Source organism: Schistocerca gregaria, chromosome 5, assembly GCF_023897955.1.
Source record: "Schistocerca gregaria isolate iqSchGreg1 chromosome 5, iqSchGreg1.2, whole genome shotgun sequence".
Classification (NCBI taxonomy): Eukaryota; Metazoa; Arthropoda; class Insecta; order Orthoptera; family Acrididae; genus Schistocerca; species Schistocerca gregaria.
This window is the reverse complement of record NC_064924.1, coordinates 76,145,287-76,161,773: the sequence shown is the minus strand read 5'-3', so window position 1 is coordinate 76,161,773 and position 16,487 is coordinate 76,145,287. Positions and strand designations below refer to the sequence as shown.

The 16,487-nt window shown below is 44.1% G+C and overlaps 2 protein-coding genes across 6 annotated transcripts in view; one reads left to right on the top strand and one right to left on the bottom strand.

The window, feature by feature from the left end:
- Positions 1 to 16,487, top strand: part of LOC126272930 (lachesin-like) — a 2,822,604-nt gene that overhangs the window by 2,278,310 nt on the left and 527,807 nt on the right. The gene's annotated exons all lie outside the window — the stretch shown is intronic.
- Positions 1 to 16,487, bottom strand: part of LOC126272927 (UDP-glucosyltransferase 2-like) — a 76,602-nt gene that overhangs the window by 31,359 nt on the left and 28,756 nt on the right. For all 5 annotated transcript variants that reach the window (XM_049976216.1, XM_049976221.1, XM_049976218.1 and 2 more), the window contains 2 exons: positions 5,974 to 6,294; positions 1,591 to 1,813 (listed from right to left, as the gene is read on the bottom strand). In XM_049976216.1, coding sequence (XP_049832173.1) covers positions 1,591 to 1,813; positions 5,974 to 6,294 — 544 coding nt within the window. The remainder of the gene's footprint in view (positions 1 to 1,590; positions 1,814 to 5,973; positions 6,295 to 16,487) is intronic.

The window sequence follows — 16,487 nt, the reverse complement described above, 5'->3', positions numbered from 1 at the left end:
GAAGTTATTTCCGGGTTCTTTTCGGAATGTTAAGTTACCTCTCAAGGGTAGCATTCGCTTATGAAATTTTTATACAAAGTTTAAGATTGTTATTGACTTGACAGAATGGCTGAGAGACGCACCTACTCAACTTGAATAATTATCCGTTAGAATGTTGATAAGTATGGTCGAGGCTGTCGCGTGTGAAATGCAGTGAGGTGTACTGTTGTGGAGGAAATATGGGGCTCGCAAGAGCTGTAGTGTAGAATACTGCTGTCTGCGCCGCTCTCTGCTGACAAATAAGATAACTCTCGTTCTATCTGGATTGACCTTCGCCAATCAAACTCTCCCTATGCCTTGATGAAGTCAAGGACTCCTAGTCGCCCCTAGTCTTACTACTGTCGTGGTACACCGGTCAGATAACCAGTCCACCGCGATGCCAGTCAAAAATTCGCTTGCTGTTCACACCGCACAATTAGCGTGGCGGCCACACGCTCTCGTTACGTGTTCTCGCTCCAAGAGCGACAACGGAACGGCGCTCTCCACGCCAGACGTGAAGGGGTATATCTTTCGGTCTCTTCCATTACTCCTTCAGCTCAAGGCGTCGGGAATGTCGTCTGCCAATCAGCATTACTCTTCTAATACGGGACAGTGACGTTTCGTTTAAGGCGACCAATCCAGAAATCTGTAGCATCGGCGTTTGCTGTCTCCCTGTGAAAATCTCTGAAACTGCGTGCTATTTTATAAAGAATGCGTAGGCTGGGCGCTCCCACACAATGTAGCGGAATTTGCTTTTAAGACGAACACGGGGTCGTCCTTTCACATAGGCAAACGCTGTCTGTTCTACAGGCGGTCACCGGCCGACGTAGATAGGTTGGGAACGGCCTCCTGACGTGCGGTTGCTCTCCAGAACTAAAAGCCCCTGCGACCGTCGTGTCTGGAATGCATGTGTCCACGCCAGCCACGAGTATTTCAATCTCGGTGCGCATTTGCGATTTATTAGTTATTTGCATATCGTTTACATGAATTCATACAACACTGATTTTATCTTATCGAGTTTGGGCTCGAATGAAGCGTCTTGATGTGCGGAATATGATTGTGAGGGCGGATTATGTAAGCAATGAAGGTCAGGAGAGGAAGACGTCTTACAACTTGACGTCAAAGCTCGTCACTCCGCACCCCGGAATGGATGGGAATTAGGTGACTTGTGTGTGATGATGTGGTGTCAACTGCGTTCAGCACTGTACCAAGGCCTAGCGTGCACATACATCCATTTTATATACATGCTATAGACGAGTCTGCTCCACCTAGATTGCATGCGTACGGTTCCTAGGCATCAATGGGTATGGGTGTAGAGGGGTGGGCGAACAGTTGATGCTCACGAAGTCGGGTAGGCGGGTCGTAGCCTACGTGGTAGCACAAGTCTGACCCAGTGGCAGTGGGCAGAGATGGTCAAGTGGCTCGCGCATGTGCGCGGTTAGCCTGTACTACCTGCACCTGCCTGTGTTAGGGTCGACGGGCGCGTCCACACACACGTGTACCACGGGGCAGCGTCCAACAGACTGTAGGCACGCTGTCAATCTGAAAATCCGTGTAGCGTAGCGGACTCACTGAGGATGTCGTTTTGCGGCAGCCACTCGGAAGTGTGGACGTTGGGCGGCAGCGGCGGCAGCAGCGTGTGGTCCGCCTTCCAGAGCACCTTCTGCGGCAGCGACGCGAACGCCCGCAGTATTCCGCGCAGCTGCTCCTGGGGCAGGGCGTCGACGCGTAGCATCGTGCCCATGCTGAAGTACACCACGCCATGCTCGCTCGAGTCGAAGAACTCCTGCAGCTCCTGTCACCAGTACCAACAATAGTCTCAACAGTGTGAGCAACTGAGTGAGATTTTCACTCTGCAGTGGAGTGTGCGCTGATATGAAACTTCCTGGCAGATTAAAACCGTGTGCCGTACCAAGACTCGAACTTGGGACCTTTGCCTTTCGCGGGAAAGTGCTCTACCAACTGAGCTAGCCAAGCACGACTCACGCCCAGTCCTCACAGCTTTACTTCTGCCAGTACCTCGTCTCCTACCTTCCTAAGTTTATAGAAGCTCTCCTGCGAACCTTGCAGAACTAGCACTCTTGAAAGAAAGGATATTGTGGAGACATGGCTAAGCCAGCTTCGCAGGAGAGCTTCTGTAAAGTTAGGAAGGTAGGAGACGAGGTACTGGCAGAAGTAAAGCTGTGAGGACGGGGCGTGAGTCGTGAATGGGTAGCTCAGTTGGTAGAGCACTTTCCCGCGAAAGGAAAAGGTCCCGAGTTCGAGTCTCGGCCCGGCACACAGTTTTAATGTGCCAGGAAGTTTCACTGTGAGCAACTGTCTGCACTAATTAAAGGTCACGTAATGAGGATACAAGAATTACTTAATAAGCAGTGTTTCTCTCAGACAGTAATAATTATAATTAAAGGCAAAACATTCACTTTATGAGGAACTGAGGTGGCGAAAATTTTGGGAACCCGTTACGTGTCAATGAGACACTACATTACAGACAGCCCTTCTAAGAGAGAAGGGACAGACCCACCAAAAGGAGTGATACTGGATGGCAGGCCATGCAATTCAGTCTGTACCTTGAGCAAGCAGTAAAGAAAAATTTGTAAATTTGGAACTGGAAGAAAAATTGAAACGTCGAGTTTTCCGAGTGATGACGTAATTTTTCAGTGGTGGAAAAAGACTTGTACGATCCGTGCAAGAGAATGGATCGGGTCCTCAGAAGATGTTATATTACTTTATAAAATCAGGTGGTGCAGAGGAAATTAGATTAGGAAATGGGACACTGAAAGTAGTAGAAGAGTTTCGGTTTTTTGTTAGGTAGCTGACGATGGCAGAAGTGGAGAGATTATAAAATGCAGACTGGCAACAGCAAGAACTGATTTTCTGAGAACGCCAGATATGTTTATCTAAAATGCAATGAAGTGAGAGAGGAAGTGTTGTATGAAAGTATTTGTGTGGAGTTTATCTTGCATGACAGTAATAATTATATTATAATGTCGTGTGACGAGGGCCTTGATCACCAGCCGCTGACCGCCTCGCTCCAACGCATTAAATGCGTACACAGTCTACCCAGGACTCTCAGACAGTTGGCGCGTGGCTTTCAGAAACTTCTAGAGCATCATCGATATAGCACCCACCACAAATCAGCTGCTAATATCTGCACTTCTTAAGGGTATCGATAATGAAACGCTTAAACATTGAAGTACTGGTTCTATATATATATATATATATATATATATATATATATATATATATATATATATATATATATATAAGATTTCTGAAAGTGAAAAAGATAAAACACACTAACGGAATCCTTATTACATCTTAGATTCGTTTCTGACAAAACTCACATTTATTAGGAATATGTAAGATATCGAATAAACCGGTATGACCGGAAAGGAGCACAGGTGATTTAGACTATATTCCAGGCTTGATTTTATTATGCATATGGAGGGAGAAATATTTCTCCCAGAGAATCATTGATGGCTCTAGAAAAATCACTCTGTGGATAAGACGGCTTTTTTTTAAAATTATTATTATTGCTACGCAGATGACTGCTTGGAATCAGTACATGCAGGCGAACATGAAGATTTCGCCTTCCTAGTTTTCCGAAACGCGTACGAAAATTTACCAATTCATGAATATTTCCCAACATTACCACAATCTTGAGTATCTTTAAAGATATGTGATATGCTCAAAAGATTTACGCAGTGCGCTACGTTGGATGGTGGATGTTCGAAAGAAACGAAACAAAATTTGTATTTTCTACAACGAAGAGTCTCAAAATCACAAATCTTCTGAACATAAATGATTTATCAGACAGGACCGGCAGTCCTGACAGACCCTGGGGATGCTGTTGTGGGCAGGAAATTATAATCACTGTACAGCCGTAACGAAGTGCAGAGCCACATTGACAGTATTCCCGCTTATTGTGTTGAACGCCAGCTCTTTTCGAATGTGGATAAATAGAAGAACGTGTCTACAACAAAGAGAAAGAACCAGGAAGTTTGGTTTTACATGTTGACGAAGTAACATTGGGAAGCCCGTAGTATGTTTGAATAATCAAGGGTAATGCTACAGGGCTATATGAAGAGATATAAATTGTTGTAACTAGTACGAAGGATGGAAGAGTTAGTTTTGTTGCAAAGCTTCTGCAAACATGCAGTGCATCTGTTAAAAGAACCACGTACGAGACGCTAGAGGTGTAATTTCTGAGAAATGACTCAAAGTTTAGAGAATTTTCATCAAGTTGGCATGATAGGAGACATCGTGTGAATGAAGAGAAACGTTGTAACTATCGTAATAGGGCAGTGCAGACTACAAAAAAATATAAAGCAGCGGCGCTCAGGAAACTTAAACTGTGGGAATCATTGGAAGAAAGAAACAGTTGTTGTCGTGAACGGCGATGAGACAGATTAGTTGGGCATGTTCGCTGACGTCAACCTCCTGTTGTTGTATGTTCTTCCGTTCGAAGATTGATTCGATGTTGTTCTGATAAGATCACTGTACTCACGCCTTCGTCTCACACTACAACTTTTACCACGCAGATTTCCTTTCATTACGAAATTGACGATTTCTTGATGGGCGAGAATATCAACGAAGTCCTTTTTTTTAGTCAAACTTCGCCACAAATTACTTTTTTTCCAGTATAATTTAGTACCTTCTTATTCGCTCTTTCCTCTACCCGTCTAGTCTTCCACACTCATCTGTGGCATCACATTTCAAAAGCTTATTTCCGCTTTTCTTTCTTCGTGCACATTTCACTTCTGTATAGTGCTACAACATACCAATACCTGGAGAAAAGACTACCTAGCGTTTAAATTATTATACGATGTTATAAATTTCCCTTTTTCAGAAACCATGTTGTTAGTATTGATGATGATGATGATGGTGATGATGAAGCCCCATACTCCGTAACAGAGCGTAGGGGACAATGCATTAGAACCACACCGCCGTACTAGGCCAGGTCCTAGTGTAGGTAGTTTGCCATTGCCTTCCTCCGACCGTAATGGGGATGAATGATGATGAAGACGACACAACAACACCCAGTCATCTCGAGGCAGGTGAAAATCCCTGACCCCGCCGGGAATCGAACCCGAGACCCCGTCCTCAGGAAACAAGAACGCTGCCGCGAGACCACGAGCTGCGGACTTTGTTAGTATTGGCAGTCCGTATTTCATATCCTCTGTATTTCGGCCATCGACAATTTCTTGCCCCTGAAACGCCTATAGTCATTGATTAGCTGTAGTGTCTGACTGTCCTATCTAATTTTGTCAGCACATCTGATTTAATTCGATGACGTCCCGTTCCTCTCATTTTACTTTTGTTGGTGTCCATATTATAACCTCTTTTCAAGACGTTATCCGATCCACTGAACTGCTCTTCCAACTCCTCATACGGAATTACAGTGTGATCGGTAAACCTCAAGGTTTTTACTTCTTATCCTGAAATTTCTTTTTGGTTTCCTTCACAGATTGTTCATTGTACAGACTGGATAACACAGAAGATAGTTTGAAACCGTGTCTCACTGACTTCTCAACTGCTGCTTCCCTTTCATATACTTCGACTCTTATAATTGGAGACTATTTTCTGCACAGGTTGAAGATGACTTTTCGCTCCCTGTAGTTTTTCCCTGCTTTCTTCAGAATTTCGAAGTGTGTTACAGTCAGAAGTTTTCCGTAAATGTACGAAAGTTACATATCCAGGACTGCCTTTTTTCACCTTATCTTCTACTGTACGAGGCTGCCAAAACTGTAATGAATTAGATAGTTGAAAGAAAGAACTGCAGCGCCAGACCTAGATATGAGTTTGGAAGTCATCATTTGATGGTAATGGATGTACCAGTTGTGCTGAAATAAAGATAATAATTGGGAAGCTATACCGAAAATTGTATCAAAACAATGTTGAGACTGATGACTGGCACAACAGACAGTTACTTTAGAGACGGGCAGCGGTACACACCTTTGGCAGAGGCTTGGGCTGTTCTATGTGGAGGCCCCCAACCTCGATCATAGCAGGCACGAGTGGTATGGGCTGGTTGAGGCTGAAGTGGCTGTTGAGGAGCATGAGGCTGGTGTTGTAGACCAGACGGCTGGTGGGTGGCAGGGCGCTGCCCAGCGCGGCTCGCTCCACCTCGTCGATCACTCGCTCCGACAACCACCAGTTGGCCAGTCTCATCAGCAGGTAGAATGCACTGTTGGCCGTCCGCTCCCAGAAACCCAGCGGCGCCACCATCGACAGGAAGAAGTTCTCCATGTAGGCCGGGTGGTCGGGGTTCCCCATCTGCAGAATTATGAAACAGTTGCACAGTAAACCTAATCAGACGTTATATTTGGAGTCATGAACGACGGCGGTCGAGCTTAGACTCATCCTAAGCAACTACTTCACGCATTCTCCGACCAACGAGGACCGTTCAGCACTGTACTGAGCTCTGTTCTGTGAACGTTGTAGTCGATGGGAGGATTATGCTCGATGGTAGCGAGTTACTTGGCGAATTTTAGTTCCATTTGTTGCTATTTGTCATGGATAATGCTTCTGGTAAGCGACAAATTCTACATAAGCAAGAGTCAGATTTAATTTCCAACGGACACGCTTTCTTGAAGTGGAAGACATGTTTATCGAACTGGAAACGCCAGCCGGTATGGCCGAGCGGTTCCAGGCGCTTCAGTCCGGAACCGCGCGACTGATACAGTGCAGGTTCGAATCCTGCCTCGGGCATGGATGTGTGTGATATCCTTAGGTTAGTTAGGTTTAAGTAGTTCTAAGTTCTAAAGGACTGATGACCTCAGATGTTAAGTCCCATAGTGCTCAGAGCCATTTTTGAACTGGAGACAGTGCAGACCCCATCGCTGACTCGCCCTGCGTGGACCGCCATCACTCGTGATTCAACCTGTATAGTCAGCAGGCAAATATATTTCAATAACAATAATTTAAGTACAAATAGGATAGAGCTTTCACATGCGAATATCAACTGAAAGCTACATATGATTACATCCTTTAGAGGTACCCATGGATGTTGACTGCTGCATTCCATCCACTGCTCCAAAGAGTACAAGACGTTTCCTGTGCGATCAAGATCAGCTGATGAAGTTGCCAGTAGGCGAGCGATAGTTTGCGTGAGTGCTAGTGAAAACAGGCTCATAAGAATGAACATGCTGTTGTCATCCTGGAAGACGACAGTGTCCACACCATTGTCAAAGTGAAAGGGAATCAGGAAGGGCAACGCTTCACCACTGAAAGCACTGAAATAAGTGCATTGGTTACCGGAATAAGTGGGATCAGTCGTGGAGCGAAATATATTTCCAAAACCTCTCGTAACTGATTCCAACCCTAGCTTCACTCTGTGTGAGACGCCTCATTTGGCTGTGGATATAGTCAGTGCCTTTCACCATATGTATAGAGCCAAAATCGCGATACATCGAACCGCAGTACACGCCCCCAGGCAACTACTGCAAAGTAACTGTGTTGTTTTGCCCATTGCGGGCGTACACCTCGTGTGTTGCTGAGAGCAGTAACCTTTTACGAGATACGCGAATCCAAATGTTCTTCATATTAATTTCGCTTTACAACGATCTCTCAGAGACTGGTTGAGATGGCACGCCCTTAGCTAGCAACAGCTGCAATTCTGTCTGGTTTGAAACCTAGTGTCTTCGGTCTCTGTCGGTTAACATTTCATTACGACTATTGTTACTACGCCGTGTTTCTTTCTGCAAGTGGTACAGCTCTCCTTAGAGACCCCTTGCACAGCCCACGTTGAAACGTCAACAGGACTGGGTAGCTTCCTTCACTGTGTGGTCACTGACACGTAGAAATACTACAGATCCTTCTTCCCATTCTGTCACGTCTGTGTATATCGACCCAACTTACTTGGCTGTTTCACCCAACCGATTGGCACGCTGACACCACTCCACCGCTCTTCCTGACGTCAGCAGTGGGCGGCCAAATGACGGCCTGGTGCCAGTTTTACATCATCTACAGTGCCCCAAAGGTACTCGTGTCACCAATCATCCGACTGGTTAGCTCACTCCACCCCTCTCTTTCTCTAAAATGTTTTAATGTAAATAGGATTTGTAAAAGCAGTCAGTGCAGAGTATACGGTATTTGTTTTGGTGCTCACCTGAACCTAAGGCTCGGGGTTGACATAAAATGACTTTAGCCCAACTACTATGGTTACTATTTAAGATGTTTGCTTAATTATAGATTCAACTTTTAAATTCCTTATATTTATTCTGCAAGCTCACAGTTTTGTTGTTCAGAGTCAACTACCTCTTTTCGTACGATGCAAACCTTCTTTTTCTTGTACCTATGTCCCGCATCGGCGCAGAGACGGCGTGGTTATTTCACAGATTTGGAGTGGTTAGTATAAGGGGTGGTCGGATGCTATTGCTGTCGCCACCGCGCTGCTGCTACGGTCGCAGGTTCGAATCCTGCCTCGGGCATGGATGTGTGATGTCATTAAGTTAGTTAGGTTTAAGTAGTTCTAAGTCTACGGGACCGATGACCTCAGAAGTACCATAGTGCTTAGAGCCATTTGAACCATGCCTTTACTGCACGGTAAACGACAACATCATCTTCAAACAATGTAATAGGATTGTTCAATTAATTTCTTAAATCATTTAGATATACATTAAGAACAGCTGAGGACATTTAACACATCCTTGGGAACCCCAGATAACCATAATCTTTCTTCCTTACTTTCGTAACTCGATTAAGCGAATTCCTGGAATGGTTCTTTTGAAAGGCAACGGCCTAGTTCCTTTCTTTCCACAATGCTTTTTCCTATCTTAAATTATGTTCTTCATACTCTGATTATTTAATCGCCGAGGGTTTCCTTCCTTTCTTTTAGGATGTAGTTCATGCTGCGACCAAAGTCATTACATTAAGAATAAAATATTTAGCCTTCAGTGCAACCGTTGTACAATACATTTAACACTAAATAATGAGACCAGAGATTACACATTGTTAATATCATCTTGTACAAAGACAGTAATGTACTGGCGGGAGTGATTTTCACCTTTAAAAGGGTAGAACAGATGTAGTCAACAGGGACGATGCTCCTGCGGAAGGCGAGAAGGTTTAGTATACTAGACAGGTAGAGGAACGAATATATTAAACAAAGGCTGCACATATAGACCTCAGTGATAAAAATGCTGGAATAATGGAAGAAAATTGAAATCTTCATAGGAGCGAGTGGGGATGTATCGTCGTGACATGCAATATGGAAGGCTCACAAAAATCGCCTTGCAGAAGAACGAGACTATTTTTCGAACATTTGTGTACTAACGGACTGTTTTATTTCAGTTACTGAGTACATTTGCTATTTTCAAACAAACCAATGTCATCCAAACTCTATTCAGCGAGAATGTTAGTCAGATTTTGAGACAATAATTTTTGTCATCTAGCTCACATCGAAACTGGGTAAAGTCGAAAATCAATAAAAGTCTTGACGAAAATATTATAACCACTTTCACGTTATGTGGAACGCAAAAAATGAGAAACTTGTTTCTGTTGGATAGCAGCAAAATGAAAGTTTTCCAGGACAGGTTACTTACAAGTTAAGCACGATCTGATTTAGATATAATACATATGTCAGGTACGGTACGGGAAATGTGTGTGTGTGTGTGTGTGTGTGTGTGTGTGTGTGTGTGTGTTTTTGTTTGGGGGATATAGGGAGGGGTACGCATAACTGCAAACTGCTCATCAACACCAAAACAGCTGGCGGTTGGGTGAGTAATGCAATAACCACTGATAACCCACAGAGTTCAAAAACTGTCGGAGCGGAAATGAAGAGGGTGCGCAGGAATCATTATGGGTGAAAGTATAGAGCTAAAAATGAGTACGTGCTTCGGTGTTACCAACTGAAATGTATTCTGACGGTTGAGAGTCAATACTCGCCATCATGTGTGACGAGAACCAACTGCGCGCAGTCTGGCTTTAGCTGTCGCAGCGGTCGCACGCTCCTCAAGTTTGCTCCGTGAACGTTCAGCGTTTACACCAGTGTTTTCGTGTTTCGTGATCGTTTATTGGCGTTTTGCACGTGAATTAAGCGTTATCAATTGAGCATTTGGTCTTCGTTCGTGTCGTCTTTCTACGTAGTGCCGTTGGGATTTCGGCGTTGTCCGAGATTCCTTCGCTGCAGAACACCATGGCAAACTCCGTGAGAAAAAACACCGTGATTTTCACCTTCGACAAGTACACCCGTCGATTACAACCCTCTGCACTTGAAATACACGACTGGATTACCGAGATAATTGGACTTCATTCTGAATCTGTTCATACCATGCACCTAGACGCTGATGAATATAGCATTTTCGTAAAGTTTAACGTTTCCGTGAGTGTAGACCACTTTCTGGCAAAATTTGGTTATGAAACGGAATTTATACACCGTGATGGTACTAAAAGTACTGTCAAACTCCGGAATTCCGAGTCTGTATTTAGGAATGTTAGGGTTTTGAATATTCCCATCGAAGTAGACAACTCAAAAATTAAAGATGTCCTTTAAAAGTATGGGATTGTTAGGCAAATAGTCAACGAAAGGTGGGCTTCGCATTTCAAGCTGCAGTGCTTTAACAGCATTCGCTCCGTGGAGATGGAAGTGAAGGCAAACATGCCCTCCCACATCTTTGTTGACGGGCACAAGGCGCATGTTATGTACTCGGGGCAAACCCCTACATGTCATGTATGTAACGAGTCTGGTCACCTCCGTCAGGACTGCCCTTGCCGTGTTTTTGTGCTAACAAATAACCTTACGCAACGCCGGAAATTAACACTCAACGATTTGTTGCCAGCCAGTAATACAACAGAGCCGGCGGCTGTCGTGGATCCTGTTACTACCTCTGAAAATGATGTTAATGACTTTCCGCTTTTAAATCCTGCATTAACTGCTGAAATTCCGTCCCGTGACAGCGAGATACCCACTAAAAAGCGTCCTCTAGAAGACACTGAAAAAATGTTGATGAGTTCTCTTCGTGTGAAACACCCGTTACCAGGAGGCCGAAGCCCAGTCCTGAAGATCTGTTGGAAGTGGAAAAAGGAGATGGAATGCAGGTCGATGTGGCTCCTACTTCCGCACAAGGACTTATACCGCCACGCAGCTGGTAGTGACCTTTCACGGAAATGTGACCCTGAGCCTGAGGTCACGGCTGCAATAACGGCATCAAGTGCACAGCCCATACAGTGCGAACAGTACAAGGAAGTACCAAGTAAACAACCTGCTGACTCCGAAAGCGCAACGCCGCGTCGAAGGAGGGAATAAACAAGCATCACCGCCTCGCCAGCAAGACAACACAACAGACACCACGCCGGACCCAAATATTGACGACTCGCAAGCCACGGGTGTTGCCCCATACAGCCACCGCCGGCGGCAGCGACCAACGCCGGGTCTTGCTGTCACACGTCATCAAGCGAAAGCCACACCAGATAAAAAAGACATCAAGAAAAAGAATATTAAATATGAAGTCATCAGGGCCAACACTGACGAAGAGAAAGAGAAGGGCCACAGTGACTTATAGCCATTCATTGTCAGGATTTCAGGATACTTTTCTTCTCAAGCTCTTTATTTAAACGCAGTGCAAATTTTTCTAGGAAATTAGTGCATGTAATGGGCACACAGATTGTGAAGGTCGTGCCTTGCAGGGAAGCAAGTTTTTGCTATAATCATACCGATCCTCATCCCAAATAGCTTCTTCCGGCATGGCTGTGATGCAAGCATATAGCATTACTACTATTAACATTAATAAAATACCCTTGGAATTGGGAGCACAAAAAGAATTCTTGTACCAGTCCGGGACAGATATCGCGTTGCTACAAGAAGTTGCGATAACCGAATTTCGAATCCCAGGCTTTATTGAAATTGTTAATGTTTCTACGGAAGCCAATATCGGTACAGCCATTTTTATAAGGGAAGGCATTCCGGTGACTCCAATCGATCGACTAGAATCAGGAAGAGCCATAGGCGTAAACATTTTCGATGTGACAGTGCTTAACCATTACGCCCCATCAGGAAATTCCCACAAATTGGATCATGCGAAGTTTTTTCAAGATGAAAAAACAAATCCGTGTTCTCTTATACTAGGTGGGGATTTTAACTGTGTTTTAAACCAGAAAGATCAACAACCCAACTTCAACTACTCGCCACAGTTAAAAAAGTTAGTAAGTGATCTACACCTCAAGGATGTGTGGGAACTTCAGCACCCGACGCCAATCGGGATCACGTATATAACCAGCCACTCCCGCAATAGACTAGATAGAATTTACGTGTCACCAAATTTGCAAAATTATTTATTAAACGTTGGAACTATTCCCGTGTATTTTAGCGATCACAGTACACTTTTAACTTGCTTTAATTTACGTGTACAGCCAACCCGTCGATTCAGAGGCCAATGGAATTTAAATATCTCTGTTTTAACTGACGAAGAACTGGAACAGGCAATAAGAGTAGCGTGGGCTATGTGCCTCCGCACAGTAGACAAGCACCCAACAGTCACTGACTGGTGGACTAGGAGGGCGAAACCAAGCCTGCGGGAAGTTGTCATGCAGTATAGTGCAGCGAGGCACAGGGAGTTGAGGAATACAATGGAGTTTTGTTATAAAGCTTTAAGAGGCTTATATCAACAGGCCCATGATGACGTAATTCGTCTGAATGATATAAAAAAAGCGAAGTTATTAAGAATTAAACGGCAACAGATGGAGGGACTCAAAATTAAATCGAAAGCCTCACCAGTCGTAGCAGATGAAACAGCTTCTCTGTATCACTTGGTGCGGCATGCTAAAAACAGTCGTCAAACTTTTATTGATGAAGTCCAGACGCATACTTGTACGAGGCTCACATGCCAGAAACAAATACTGGACGAAGTCCACAGGTACTATGAAACCTTATATGCCCCTACCACAGTGGAAGATGCAGCATTGAGGACTTTCTCACTATTTTAGGTCCACAATTGTCGGGAAAGACAACGCGGACATCCTATCACCTATTACTAAAGATGAAGTGCATGAGGCAGTGCGTAACTCACCTCTCAAAAACTCTCCGGGACTTGATGGCCTCCCTGTGGAGTTTTATGAGCGCTACTTGTCTATAATTGGGGACAAGATCACTTCCATGGTAAATGAGGTCCTGAACGGAAAACCGGGCCCTGCAGAGATTAAGGAAAGTAAGATAGTACTGATTCGTAAGAGTAAAAGCAAAACCAACTTAAATAATTTTCGGCCTCCTTCGCTACTAAATTCTGATTACAAAATAATTTCGCGTATTATCAACAAAAGACTCTCTGCCTTTTCCAACAAAATATTGAGTCCTCGTCAATCTTGTTCTCCGACCAGAACGATATTAGAAAGTCTATCTGCATACAGAGACGTCATTGCAATTACCTCAGTGACAAGTATAAAATGTGCGTTAATCTTTATAGATTTCAATAAAGCTTTTCACCGCTTTAGTCATAGATACGTCTTTGCGACGCAGTCAAGAAAGGCTTTCCACCCCCAGATTGTGAACATGCTAAGGAATATTGCAAAAGAGATAAATGCGAAAGTAGCAATCAATGGCCAAACATCTAAACCCATACAGATAAGGCGAGGGTTTCCACAGGGCAGTCCCTTATCTATGTTTTTATTTTCCGTATCTTTAGAGCCCTTCCTCCGCACTGTCCTCGCAAGAGTAACAGGCATGACATTGAGTGGTGAGAAAACTGTCATACGAGCTTATGCTGATGACGTGGGCATTGTAATAAAGAACAAGGAGGAGACAGTTACACTGGAAAGAGAAATCCAAAGGTATTGTCTAGCGTCGGGAGCGACAGCAAATGAAAACAAAAGTCAAATATTGAATCTACGGGGCCTAGATCACCTTCGACTGGCATGGGCAAAACAAGACAACAAACATAAAACTTTGGGAATAACCTTAATGGCATGTCCGATGAGTATGGCGGCTTTTAACTGGACGGAAACTAGGAGGAAAGTTCACGGTGCTGTAATGGAGATTATAAATCGAACTATGGACCTGGTGCAATAAGTCAGATTCATCAACTCCTGCGTTTTGTCTAAAGCGCATTTCACTGCGCTGGTATTTCCAATCCCTAAACTAGAAGCGATCATGTTCACTGTCACCAATTATTTACGGCAAGGAGACATATTCAGGGTTGGTGCGACTACCGTTATACTGGATGTCAGAAACGGGGGCCTCGGTTTGGTGGACATTCGCAATAAAGCGTCTGCTCTGTTCCTCAAACGGACTTTCCATATACTCTGAGAACTTCCACAATGTATAACCGCAAAGCTCTTTGAGGCTGTGACACCCCATAGCCTGCAAGCACCGATTGATGTGCCAAGGATTAATGCCCGTGTGCAGTATGTGAGGAACTTTTTCCTCGAAGCATCTTAGTGACGAAATCAGAAGCAACACACGTATCACAGCGCGACATCATACTTGAAAGGAAGTTAAATGAGGGTAGAAACAAAATTGAAACGAAATTCCCAAATTGTCACTGGAAAGCTGTATGGCGGAACATCAACTATGCCGGGATATCTACAGACGCTTTTTCCGCGTTTTACAAAACAGTTAATAATGTCATCAGCACCAACGAGAGACTATATGGGATCGGTTTAAACCAGACACACCTTTGTGGAAAATGCAATCTGGTGGATACACCAGACTCACCTGTGGTAACAATGTGCATAACTGGAATTGGATCAGGCAAAAAATCGCATTTCTCATCAGATCCTCTACGGAATATATAACGTCATCGCTCCTCCTTAGACGAGACATGACATACTTTCCGAAATTAAAAACCAACGCCATTAGCTGGTTACTGGGAAAATATGTTAGTTATGTCATCCACAGACTTGGGTCGGACAACGAGATTGAATTCCGCGTTTACATAAAGTGTCAATACGCAAAAATCAACACGTGTCGCAACCACAAGAAGCACTACGGCAAAATGCTGAAGATCATTTTTGAAAGAATGGGTGTAGGTTAAATATGTGGAACCACTACAACACCTTGAACGAGAACGAACAGAAGTAAATTAAAAGGCACTTGGTTTCTTATTACTATTATCTTGCTTCCGGAACTCTTCATTTTTTTTCAGAACACTTTGTTCAAAATTACTCGTGTTCGACTTCCAATGTATTTGTGTGATTCGAGAAAAATTGTTAAGTTTTTTTTTTAATCAGTGTTCAGTTTCTACTGAGAGAAGAGGTTTCTTTGTCTTTCTTACATCGGAGAATGTGAGTTTTGTGTTAAGATTTCTGCACACTTAGTGCTATGACCCAACAGGGGACATGAAAAAAGGGGTGGAAGGGGTTTGGGCCTCGACGCACTGGCAGTGCCGTGAAGAGACCCCACTGCTAGTGCGGCGTGTACCACGCCCTGACCATCCTAAAAATACTATTTAAAAAAAGTTGGTAGAGCACTTGCCTGCGAAAGGCAAGGTCCCCAGTTCGAGTCTCGGTCCGGCACAGAGTTTCAATCTGCCAGGAAGTTTCATATTTTGTTAAAGTTTATTCCTATGAACTTAAAAAAAGAAGAAATGGTCAGGGCGACGGAATGTCAATCCTAAGGGCTCGGGTTCGATTCCCGGCTGGGTCGGAGATTTTCACCGCTCAGGGTCTGGGCGTTGTGTTGTCCTGATCATCATCGTTTCATCCCCATCGACGCGCAAGTCCCGCAAGCGGCGTCAAATCGAACGAGTTGCATCGGGCGAACGGTCTACCCGACGGGAAGCCCTAATCACGCGACATGTACAGGCTAATAACCGACAGGCGCAAAACAAATACAATCCAGCAGTTATAGTCACTTAGCGCATAACGTTGTTTGGGAGAGCAGCCACTCCATCGGCAGTGTTCTGAGCTACACTTTTCAGCGTCAAGCATATTACACATGTGTATAAATTCACTTCGGAGTTTTTTTGGAGTCACCAACTGCAACTAAGGCATTTTTCTTTTTAAAATAGACGTGAATGTGCCACGACTCACCAGTGTTTATTGTGGTGATTGTTACTTCTGACATAAAAATACTAGTCCTCGTTTGCGGTATCTATTAAAATGCATGTTTGTTCCCTTCTCCATGTGAATGACGTGTTCTGCAGTCCGCAGCAAACAGTTTACTGAATTGCTAGCCAATAAGCCATTGAAATACACGTCAGTCTTGTAAAATGGAAGCCCATGTACCATGGGAAGTCCACAAAATTGAGCGAAATCAGTCCGGACCGGAGAGCGCGCTTGTTTATACTTCACAATGTATTAAATTACTATGAAAGCCGTAGAATATTGTAGAAAACATGAAGCTGATTTAAGTAAGGCGTTTGTTGATCACGAAATATTGCTCCAGAAGTTGGACTTTTACGGAATACTGGAAGTAGCTTCACAATTGGTTCTCTTCTTACTTTAACAACAGACAGCAAAAGGTTATTATTCACAGTGTTGAGAAAGATTGTGATGTGGGGTCTGAGTGGGGTACGGTGAATTGAGGGGGGGGGGGG